This window comes from Poecilia reticulata, chromosome 16 (assembly GCF_904066995.2).
Source record: "Poecilia reticulata chromosome 16, P_reticulata-male-v2, whole genome shotgun sequence".
In the NCBI taxonomy this organism is placed as follows: Eukaryota; Metazoa; Chordata; class Actinopteri; order Cyprinodontiformes; family Poeciliidae; genus Poecilia; species Poecilia reticulata.
Window position 1 is genome coordinate 29,557,667 of NC_088845.1, and position 12,246 is coordinate 29,569,912.

General features: G+C 41.5%; 1 protein-coding gene across 3 annotated transcripts in view; it reads left to right on the forward strand.

Moving 5' to 3' along the window:
* The window catches only part of zfpm2a (zinc finger protein, FOG family member 2a), a 164,486-nt gene that overhangs the window by 148,609 nt on the left and 3,631 nt on the right, over positions 1–12,246 (forward strand). For 2 of the 3 annotated variants that reach the window (XM_008431811.3, XM_008431810.3), the window contains exons 6-7: positions 8,918–9,124; positions 9,680–9,907. In XM_008431811.3, coding sequence (XP_008430033.1) covers positions 8,918–9,124; positions 9,680–9,907 — 435 coding nt within the window. Of the gene's footprint in view, positions 1–6,584; positions 7,002–8,917; positions 9,125–9,679; positions 9,908–12,246 lie in introns of those variants that run through there. The other variant, XM_081597627.1, reaches the window with a different exon arrangement.

Consider the following 12,246-nt stretch of genomic DNA (forward strand, 5'->3'; position numbering starts at 1 on the left):
TTAATACCCTCCAGAATTCATTCTTTTATAGAGCATGATGCAATGAGATAATGCCAACAGGCCCCTTTTTAGTGCTCCCAGAAGCCCCATTCAACCCTTCCTATAATATGTGGCTGCAGTGCAGGGAGACTGTACTCCAGAGCCATAATGGCCTCAGCCACAGTAATGTGTTTGGACAGATGGGAGAGGCAAGTGCTGATGTGCTTAACTACGCATTTTACAGCTAAACTATTAAAGAGTTGTGCTGTTTACACACCAACATTTGAATACCTGTCTTCAGGCCAGTTTAATTATCCGGGCCCTTCTGTTATTTCTGCTGCTTTGTTGTCTCTCAGCTTTTTTTTTTTTTTTTTTTTTTCTTGCACAAGGCATGAGAGATTTGTTTGCAGCTTCATTAAGATATGGTGTTGGTAGCGGGTTTGCAGGAAGCAAAATATATATATATATAAATAAATAAAAAAATTTGCTCAAGTATCTCATACTCCATTCTCCCTGCCTTCTCCATGCAAACAGAGATACTGTACACATCCATTTTCTTATAAAGTCATTTAAAGTGAGAAAATTAAAAAAAAAGAATGCCCTGTGATGCCTGCTCTTTGAAATCTCTCGGGGCTTTAGGCGAAGGGGAGGAGACACACGCGGCCCCTGGTCCCTCCGATTCATCCTGAGACGTTTGATTAGCTCACGAGTGCTTATGCTGGGGGGGTGATGGGGGAGAAGGGCTTGCATTATAATTTTGCTTCATGAATTCCTTCATATGTTCATCTTCAGCTGCATGTTCAAATAAACCATTAATCAAAGAGGAAGAGAGGGACGAGGGCATTTAGCCAGCGGAGCCAGCAGTCTCGGGGTCTCGGCGAGCCGGTGGATGTGGTGTGTTGAGAGGCGGTCGGAAGCGACGCTTTTTAATTATCTGGACTACATACAGGATGCCGTTTTTGATTGTTTTAATGAGGCAGCTGGCCTATTGTCTCTCCCTTAATTCCTCCATTGTTTTTAGAATATGTCATAGTTCTTTATTCTTTTATCAGGTGCTCTGCAGGAGGATTTAGACAATAGCCTTCTTTCCAACTGCATTGGCCACTGCACAAAGGCAGCTCACACTGCAGACAGTTAGCAGGCATAACAAGAGCACTTTCCTTCAGCCTCTTTTCCCCAGTTTCTCAACTTAATGCATTTGGTTGTTTGCTCTAACTCTTGACCCTCCCACCCCCAGGCCCTGGCGGCTCACCTGGATTTCTCAGATTTGAATCGTCTGTCGCGAAAAGGCAAACAGCCGTGACAAATCTTCCTAAAAGAGCTCCTTTCGCGGAGCGTTTGTTTTTGTCCGTTGCCTGGTCGACGCCTCCGCTCAGGCGGATTTCAGCGCTTTGCTTCTTGACGCAACGCCTTGCAAAAGTATTCATATTTCATCGAAGTTTCATGTTGAACCATGAGCTACTTTGTGCTGTAGCGGCGCTTTTACGTGACAAATCACAGCGAGGTAGAATTTAAAATGATTAGAAAATGAAAGTCGGACGTTTCTGACGTGCCTGACACCCTTAAATAAAAGTTCAGCGCAACAAATTTCCATCCATCCATTTTCTTTACACCCTTGTCCCTAACGGGGTCGGGAGGGGTGCTGGTGCCCATCTCCAGCTAACGTTCTGGGCGAGAGGCGGGGTCACCCTGGACAGGTCGCCAGTCTTTCGCAGGGCAACACAGAGACAAACAACCATGCACACACACACACTCACACCTAGGGACAATTTAGACAGACCAATTAACCTGACAGTCATGTTTTTGGACTGTGGGAGGAAACCAGAGCACCCGGAGAAAACCCACGCATGCACAGGGAGAACATGCAAACTCCATGCAGAAAGACCGGGGCCGGGAATCTAACCCAGAACCTTCTTGCTGCAAGGCAACATCTCTACCAACTGCGCCACTGTGCAGCCGCAACAAATTTCCTTCAGAAGTTTATTTATTTCCTTTGCAAATGTGTTGTAAAACTGTCAATATTCTGGTGATGTCAAAAAAAAAAAAACATGATATCATCGTCCTTCTACATGTTCCTGTCATCGTCTTCTTTGTGGTTTGTGCCAGTGGCAACATCTGGTTGTTGATTTTGCAACTTGTGATGCGAAAAAAGTGTTTCCATTGTAGTTTTACCAAATAAACTAAAAAAGAAAAAAAAACTCCACCTGATCCTAGTGCAAAATCTTTTCATGTAAAACCAGCTTTTTTTCTTTTTTATATTTTGAAATTGCTGTTTCCATTAAGCAAATTTATTTTTTAAATGTTCAATTGCGCAATTATACGGTCAATGGAAACTCAGCTTACTCAATGTGCTAACTTTAATCTCAGTATAAAGCCAGTCATTCAGTGAAGGTTACAGAGGATTTTTAGAGAACATTAGTGAACAAACAGCGTCATGAAGACTAATGAACACAACCAATGAAAGATTCAGACTAGAAGGATTCTATAAAATCAAGAAAACCACAAACAACCTTGAGCAGTCTCTTCATAAGAGGACGCTCCTTTATCTTACGCAAAAGCACCTTTTGTAGCTTGTTTTAGGTCAATAATTCTTGAATACTCATAAAAAATACTAGCTCTAATGTCAGTTTTTTTCTCCATCTTACTTAAAAGTTACTTGTACGCTCATGTTGTCTTATTTCAAATGTTCTGACATATTTAAACTAGAAACTAGAAAAAAAATGTGTGGTACAATTTTATGCTTTTGCAGTGTGCAAAAGCATTCAGAGCCCCTTAGCAGATTTGCTGGAATACTGACTGCTACAGGAGATCCTTTCCTGTCCACAGCCATCAGCATTTTACAACAACGCTGAAGAAAACTGTAATTTCAGTTACAACATGTTATTTCCCTTTGAGATTAATGAAGTGTTGAACTGAACTGAATTGATTTGACAGGTCAGGGAGAAAAGGTTTGAAGCAGGGTTAGAACTTTTTTTTTTAAGAAAGTCAAAATAAATCCCATTTTCAATTTAAACAAAAATCACCCAGGAAACACTAATGTAAGGGTGAGGAGTGTTGGTGGCATCATGCTGAGTGGATGCTTCTCTTCAGCAGACGGAGCATCTGGTCAGAGTTGATGGCAAATATTAGGTTAAATACCAGATAACTCTGGAAGAAAACCCATGAAGAACTCTAAACCTTTCAGATTTTTTATTTTTATTTTTAAAGAGTTAAAAAACATGTATCTTCCACTTAACAATTGTACTCATTTGCTTTGGTCTAGGACATAAAACTCCAAAATTATGTCTAGATTATGTAAGAAAATTTGCAGTTGTTTGGTGAAGAATGATGCAGATCTCAGATTTCAGGTTCAGTCTCCTCTATGTCAGTGTTTTTCAACCACTGTTCCGCGGGACACTAGTGTGCAGTGAGTGATTGTCAGGTGTGCCATGGAAATTATTCAATTTCATCTACGGTACCGTATTTTCTGGACTATAAGCTACTACTTTTTTTTCCTAAACTTTGAACCATGCGGATTGTAGCCCGGTGCGGCTTTTCTGTGTAATTTTTCTTCAGCCACCAGGGGGCTCTCTAGCAGGAAGTGAATCATTAGAAGTCAAAATTGTAAATCAAAGAAGAAAGTGCTCATTTTCATAGCACATGCTAGCAGCAGGCACGACAGAGAAATGTTTTCAAACTCGTATGATGCAGCTTTTAAATTGAGGGCTGTCGATCTGGCACTACAGGAGGGAAATAGAGCCGCTAAGCTCGGTATGAACGAAACCATGGTTCGGCTTTGGAGACGGAGTGCTGCGTCCTTAATATATCCAGCAGATTTATTAGGACGCAGCCTAATGGAAAACCGAGAGCAGCTTCCAGTTTTGTTTTGTTTTTGTTTTTTTTTCCCCAAAAAATTGAAGGTGCTTGTATGGTGCGCTCTATAGTCCGAAAAATACGGTAATTGGTTTTAAAAGATTTTTTTGAAAGTGAGTTATCTGCAAATAATGCCATCTTCGATTGTCTGCTGTAATAGTGAATAGCGGCGTAATCATGTAATTTTCTTACCACTAGATGGCAGTAGGTGCAGAGCATTTTACATTACAACAAGAGAATTAGTGATGCATGAATGTTACAGGTAGCGGTGAGAGCACTGAATCTAGAAAGTGATGGAAAAGACAGTGAAGCTCAGCAGTAGTTGGAAAGAGCATGAGTCCATTTCCCACAACTTATCTGTGTGAAGTGAGCTTCTCTAGTCTGGCTACTATAAACACTAAAACCAGAGAGAGACTGAGAGTTGTTGAGGAAGAGCTTTGTCTTTCTTCAATTTCTTCCAGGAAATCAGCTGTTTTCATTCAAACATGCACAGGTTTCACACTAGGTGGGTCAAATATACAGATATTGACATTTTGTAGATGCAACTATAAATATTGTAACAGTGAATATGAAGTGAAATGTTTCCCAAATATTATTGCTTTTTTCATAATAATAATAATTATTTTCTGTATTCTAGCTATAAGATGCTTGTGGATTAGTTTGTAAAACACTTTGAAGTTTTCTACAACTTCTTTAAATGTAACACCACAGTGTTGTGGCACCGTTCAGGTGTATTTTTGAAGTGGACATGTTAAGTGCAATTTGAAATAAACGTAAAATATGATAAATACATTTTTGTGTTTATTTGATTTCTATTCAAGACACTTTGATAAGAATGACTATATATGTAATATAGGCGGCTACAGAGTATCTTTGTTTCCATTTTTGGTTGGTGGTGTGCCTGCCTCGTGATTTTTTTCAATTAAAACAATGTACCTTCACCCAAAAAAGGTTGAAAAACGCTGCTCTATGTTTTGCATGCGTTTCCTCTGTGAGGATGCGGCCGCGGCGCCATCTTTATCCTGCAGACAGGTTCTATATAAAAATCCTGCTAACCTGAGCAATTGTTTCCCCAGTTTCAGTTCAGACGCCTCTAACGTTGCAGTTCAAACAGTTTTCCTGCCGCCTGAAGCGAGTCACTGCAACGAGCTCAGCGCTGCCTCGGTGAAACTAGGACACACAGTCCTGAAGCTCTCTTCCAGCATGCTCACACACACACACACACACACACACACACACACACACACACACACACACACACACACACACAGCAGATGGATGTGCAGCAATCTTGGCCGGAGGGAAGCGTTCGGAGCTCGAGTTTTGTTAAAACGCAGTCAAACGTTTTCATCAGACGTCACGTGAGGACGCTATCTGCGCTTCTGGATTGGTCCAGACAAACCCGACTGGTATCTGAGAGTCAGGATCTCGTTCTTGATTCCCTTTGTAAACTAAGAGCATTTGAGAAATTCGAACTTTTTATGGCTGGTGCAGCGATATATACCCCCTCGCCATTGTCAGCGGCAGTTTTGTATCTTACCTTGACGGTGACTCGGGCAGACAGTGGAGAGGAGTTTTGTTATTTTAATTAGGAGATAAAAATTCAAAGGGTCTCTCCAGGCGGTGTGTGGTATGACAGAATCAAGAAACGATGAAGCAGAGAGGGCCTGAAGTGCGCGTGTCGTCGCAGCAGATTGGCCGACAGATAGGCGCTGCTCTTTAAAGTGGCGCTGGCTCGCGTGTGTGCGGTAGCGGGCAGGAAGCGCGCACGCAGACGGGATTGAGACAGATAGCGTATTTTTAATAGCGTGTCACCGCTCTGACGTGTTTGTGCTGCTCTGATTTTCAGGGAGTCACAAGCAGGAAGTCCCGGGAATGTTTTAATCAGGATAACAGACGTTAAATCTGATGCTTTGTGTTTTAATTAATGTAAAGGAAGTATTTATCTCAGAGGTTTAACACAGGTTTACACGTGCTCTGTCTCTAGTTGGGTTTTGCGCATCCAGGAAACAGAAATGTGGATTTCTTTCCACCCGTTGAAGGGCGTCCCCAGAAAATTTCATTCGGATGTCCAGACTGGGCCAGTAATAAGTTTAAGAAACATTTAAAAGAAGTAATTTTATTTCAAATGTAATCTAGAAATGCTAATTATAAGCTGGTTGTGCTTCGTTGAAGGATAATTAATCTTTGCAATAAGTACATGCTGCTTTGGTTTTATTCAAAAGTCCATCACTGTGTTTTTTAAAGTGAACATGACCAGTCTGACTCATCTTTTCACTCCTGTGTGGGAATCTGCATTATTGACCGCAGTTCAAGACTGTGGTGCTTTGAGCTAACTAATAGAAAGGCTTTTAGGTCAAAATAGGTAATTCAGTTAATCTGGTCAAAAACAACCAATCAGAGCCAGGAGGATGGTCTTAGTGCTGTCAATCAACTTGTGTATGTGGTACTAAATGTGCTAATGGAGACAGGAAAATCGTCATCGGTGGCTATGCTAGCAAGCATTAGCATTTATGTCAGGTTGTCTTGTGGTGAACCAACTATACCTTAGCAAGGGAGAGGGGGTGAGCAGGAGGTGATTGACAGCACTAAGACCCTCCTTCTGGTTCTAATTGGTTATTTCTGACTGTGGTGGATTTCTGCACTTTGTACTGGGAGCACTGGGAGAAGGCAAGGAGCTTGATTTTTTATTTTTTTTTAGATTATATGTCTTATAGTGTCAGCACATAATGATAATGTAAACAAATATATATTTTTAAAAACATTTTTTTAAGAAAAAGTTACATACTGCTGCTTTTATTTTATTTTATGAATTTACAATTTTTTTTAAATTGGGTTTTATATTCATGCCCTACCATGACCTGAACATAATAATTCTCTTGTTGGGCCAGTGGGGTGGCCAACATTTTTCAAATGGGCCGTTAGCCCCAGCTGCCCCCCCTTTTGGGGTCGCCTCTGCTGGCTCACCTTCATCCACTCTGCGGTACTGTTTTAAACCTGGTGACTCACTGATGTTGTGCAGACATGAGTTATCAGACGTGCTGCAGTGCTGCAGATGTGTGGGGGCTCTTCTACAGCCTCCACCCCCTTCACACCTCTCCTCAGGATTCTCTTTATTCCACACCAGCCAGACCTCACGCCGCGTCCCCTCTCAGCCTGATGCTCCGTCGGTATGTTTGCACATCTTTGAAAGCCAACAGCGCGCTCTAATTAATTGTCCATCCTCCCTCAGAAACAATGTCCTAATTCTGCCATTTAACGGGAGCGTATCATAGTTTGTTGTTATCTCCGCAGCCAGATTTCTGTAAATAGTCATATTAAAAACTTTAATCTCTTCAATGGGAAAATGAAGTGCAGCTGAAAAGCCTGTCATGTGCTGAGATAAATTTTTATCAGAGCTGAAACCTTCATTCTCTCCTTTTTGCCCCCTCAAAGCTCTCCCCACACCCATACACACACACACGCACACACACACACACACCCTCTTCTGTCTCTGACTTAATGAATATGTTCAAAAGATTTCAGAGGAATGCTTAATCCCAAAACACAACAATCTAATAATGTGGAGGACCTGTCTTAGTGCTGCTGCTGACAACAACTCTGGGCATCAGTGTTTCCCCAGCTGAGGTCGACGCTGCTCTGAATATGGGCGGCACACTGTAAAAACACTAAATCCTACCAAGAATGTTTGGTCTAGTTTCTGGAGCAAATATCTAATTGCTTGCCCTGCGACAGACTGGCAACCTGTCCAGGGTGACCCCGCCTCTCGCCCGGAACGTTAGCTGGAGATTGGCACCAGCAACCCTCCTGACCCCGTTAGGGACAAGGGTGTAAAGAAAATGGATGGATGGATGTAATATCTTATTGCACTTGCAAGTACATTTTCTTACAAGTACATTTTCAGGAAGATATAGGAGCTTGTGTTCAGTCAATAAAAAAGTACTAGTTCCACTGGCACATTTTTTCACTTATATTTTTCCCATGTGATAAGTGAAAAAAATCTGTCAGTGAAGCTAGCACTTTTTTATCAATATTCAAGAATTACTGACTTAAACAAGCTCCTATATCTTTCTGAAAAGTTAATTTTAAGTTGGTTTTAATTCCAGGTGTACTAAAAAGTAGACTAAAATACTTGGTAAGGTTTTGTGTTTTTGCAGTTCAGTAGTATGGAAACTGCTACAATTTCGGGGGGTTTTTTTGAGTGTTGAAAATCCTTTGTTTTCATTGGTTTCTTCTAGAACCATCCCTATTGTGGCACATGGTGGTGGCAGCATCATACTTAGAGAAAGGTCTGCTTTAGCAGGGTTAGGAAACTGAGTGGTTGATGGGAAAAGAATGAAGCTAAATCTTGAGAAAACCCACTAGAGGCTCCAAAAGACTCTGGGCATCAGTGTTTCCCCAGCTGTGGTGGAGGTTTGTTATACAGGGACAATTCTGTTAATTCAGTGTAATTCAGAACACAAAGAAAGCTTGCAAATAAAGTAAATTCATCACAGTTGCAGTCAGGTCACCATGTGCCAACATCAGAAAAACACAGCTTTTGGTGCGCTGACTATTATTTATAAGGAAGAATAGTTGAAGTTAATAGTTAAAATCCTGGTAGAGTTGAGCAAACTCCATGTTTCCTGGGATGGCTCAGAAACAACCACTTGGGATGTGTCGAATGGTCGCTATGGAAACTTGCTGACCATGAGATAACATGTTTTGATCATTTTTTACCTTCCTGTTCACCATGCATAGTTGTACAGTACATGAGTTCTTATCCAGGATAGAGGTGGTGGAGAACAGAAATGTGTGATGCCATTTTTATTCCAAAGTGAAACAGGAAGTCATGGATTACTAATGAGAAGGAAATGAAAACTCTAATCAACCTGACTTTCCAAGGAACGACAGTAACTGTCCCATTTGCTATACTGTTAAATTCAATCATTTATTTAATCATAGAAATGCCATTTAATGTATTTTTTTTTACCGTCCCGTTGTGTGACGTCCTGCATAAAGGAGCGTAACCATAGATTCTTCCGTCCAGCAGCTGTTAGACTCTAGAACCATCACCGATACTAAGCCGCCTCTCTGTTTCGTCCAGGTGGTCAGCTGTGGTGCACCACCACCAAGAACATGATGGAGGGCGAGGAGCTAGTGGCGTTCGCCGTGGACTTCGACTCGCGCCTGCAGGCCGTCAACCACATGTCTCTGAGCGAGGGCATGTACCCGGCCCGGCTGCTGGACAGCATCCAGCTCTTGCCGCAGCAGGCCGCCATGGCCTCCATCCTGCCCACCGCCATCGTCAACAGTAAGCGCCCGAACACGTTCCACTCCCTCCACCTTCTCCGGTCCGCTCCCCACCTGCCCGGTCACCTGCTTTTAACGAGCGGCGGCGTCTCCGGCGGGTCGTAGATTAACCCAGATGAGTCTCTGCGTCACAGATAAGAACCGTCGACCTTGAAGTTTTTTTTTTTTTTGGGGGGTTTGCGTAAACACGCGCTGAGGCTCCGAAGCGAACGTGTTAATTGCAGAACGCTCGCCTCATGCAAATAGTGTGTTTGTTTACTCAGCAGAGGGCTATCTGGGTTCAGCTCGACAGGGAGGCTGCTGGAAGCAGATGGTCCAGTGTTCTTGTTTGCCCTTGAGAAAGGGCTAGCGACCTCGTGCTAGCGCCGCAGCGATAGGCTGCAGCCCAGGATTTGGTGGGAAAAGCCTTTTAATGCAGGCTTTGAGAGTCACAACTGGAGAAGAGGAGTGTTTATGTTCAAGCTTTTTTTTTATTTTTTATCTTCATACTCAAACTTCAAAGCATTGTTTGTGTCCTCATATCATGTCCCCCTGTTTTGTCCTTTCTCTTCTTTAGAAGACATTTTCCCCTGCAAGGCGTGTGGAATCTGGTTCCGGAGCGAGAGGAACCTGCAGGCCCATCTGATGTACTACTGCAGTGGGCGGCAGCGGGAGACGGAGACGGTGGTGGAGGACGGTGACGGCGGACCCCACCAGACCCCCAGCGTCTGCCCCTTCCCTCAATGCAACAAGAGCTTCTCTGGAGCCAGGGCCCTGGAGATCCATCTGAGCACCTCACACAGCGGTGAGCGGCAACGGCACGGACCACAGAGATACAGATCTGGGGAAAAGTACTAGCTCCCCGTTTTAATTTGTTCAGTATTTGCTTGTTTTGTCACAAAACTCAACAAACTGAGTGAATAGTAGCAGTTTTAAATGCTGAGTTCATTTATCAAAGGAAAGAGCTGCCCCCTACAGATGAATTAGCCATGATTAATCCAATTTTTTTTTAAAGCTGAATAAAATTTTACTCACACCTGGAAATGGCCAAATTTTGACAATCCAAAATTTACAGAAGAACGAAGTAGGCAACAAAATGTGAAATAGTGAAAAAATGTGGGAGTCAAAACACAAAATCTTACCAAGTATTTTCAGTCTAGTGCAGATGTCTTAGTGCACTTGAACTAAGACAAGACAAGTAACTTTTCATCAAGATATTGGAGCTTGTTTAAGTCAATAATTCATTAGTATTGATGAAAAAGTTATAGTTATAAATGAAATAGTCTGCCAGTGGAATCAGGCCTGTCATGATAACATTTCCTGGATGATAAATTTTCCCAGAAGTTATCACAATAAATGATAATATTCTTGTTTTGAGACCATTTTCGGGTAACAGTAATGGCATAATAACCCAAGAAAACATCCTCATAGAACAATAAACTTAAAATTCTAATAAACATTTAACACTGGAACTGGAAGACATTTTATTTTATTTTATTTTTTAAAGATTTTTTTGGCTCTAGTGGCCTTTATTTGATAGTTAATTGACAGGAAAGTGGGTAATGAGAGAAGGGGAAAGACATGCAGCAAAGGTTGCCAAGGCCGGGAATCGAACCTGCGACAGCTGCGTCAAGGACGCAACTGTCCTCGACGCAGCGTCGAACAAAGCCTGCGGGATTCCGAAGCCAGAATCCCGCAGGCTTCAGAGATTCTGCGCCACCACAGCACAACCCCTGCTGTGGTGGCGCAGGGGTTAGGTACAACCCTGGAAGACATTTTAAATGTCCAAAACACAAAAAAACACCAAAAACAACAAATGAAACAAATTATGAAGTCTCTGTAAATACAATTGTCCTTCATGATAAAGGCTAGTTGAGACCAAAGAATCAGATCGGAGACTTTTGTTATCTAGTTTTTGGTAGAAAAAGAGAAAAACAATGAATCATGCAACTGGAAATTATTGAGCTCATTTTAATTTAGCAAGCGATTAACTTATTTATTGCTTAATACAACACGCCTAAGTCGAACAAAACATTTTAACTTATAATATGGGACAAATATCTTGTTCCACTGGCAGATGATTTAATTTACAACTTGTACTTTTTCATCAATATTAATGAATTAGTTAGTACACTGGAAATAACACAAATCTAAGATATTTGCTCGAGACCAAAAATACCTGGTGAGATTTTGTGTTTTTGCAGTGCAGAAGGTGTCCCGTTGCACCTGGCGTTAAACGAGTTCAACATTTCAGTCAACAGTCAAACATGGTGGTGGCAGTATGATGGTCTGCACAGGGCCAGACGTACAAGGCAGTGGGTCCCCGGGCTGGAGTCGCTTTTGGTGTCCTATTGACGAAGGGCAACTTTTACTAATGCAAATTACAGGACATTAATTCATACATCAGCAGGTATGAATCCATGTATGATAGGTTCAATACCTCCCATAGCCAATAACTGCATGTTGCTCCCAAAAAAAATCAACTATAACTTCATCATTTTTAAATACTTGAATATTGTTTCTGTTCAGAAAAACCTCAACACAAATACAACTCATCTTATTTGGCCTATGAGTTTTAAATATTATACATTTGCAAAAGCACATATGAATTATTAAAAAAAAAGAAGGAAAACATTCAGGGATGCCCCAAAAATTATTGATGCCCTGGGCTACTGCCCCTGTAAGTCTGGCCACGGGTCCGAGCTGCTGTGATGCTGCAGGCAAATAACGAAGCAGAAATGGATTTATATGGAAAAACTTCACACTGGGATAGATTGGTTCAGCTTTTAAAAATAATTTGAAAAAAAAAATTATATTAAAACTTGAGAATTTTGAGAGAGAAAAGAGAAAAAGCAACAAGACATACATTTTATGTATTTTAAATTTTAAATGAAAATGCTTTAGAAACCTGGACAGTTCTTAAAATGAATATGGAAAAAGTGTCACTTAAGGAATATACATATCCAGCTGTCCGTAAGCACAGCTGACAGTTTATCATTGTGTAAAAAAAAAAAAAAAAAAAATCAAGTGAATGGGAATAAGCTTGGCATAAGACGCGAGCGTTTGATGGCGTCTGCAGTTAACTCTAAAGGAGAAGTGGGAGACGAGATTCTGAGCAATTCTCCTCTTTTATCTCCCTCACAG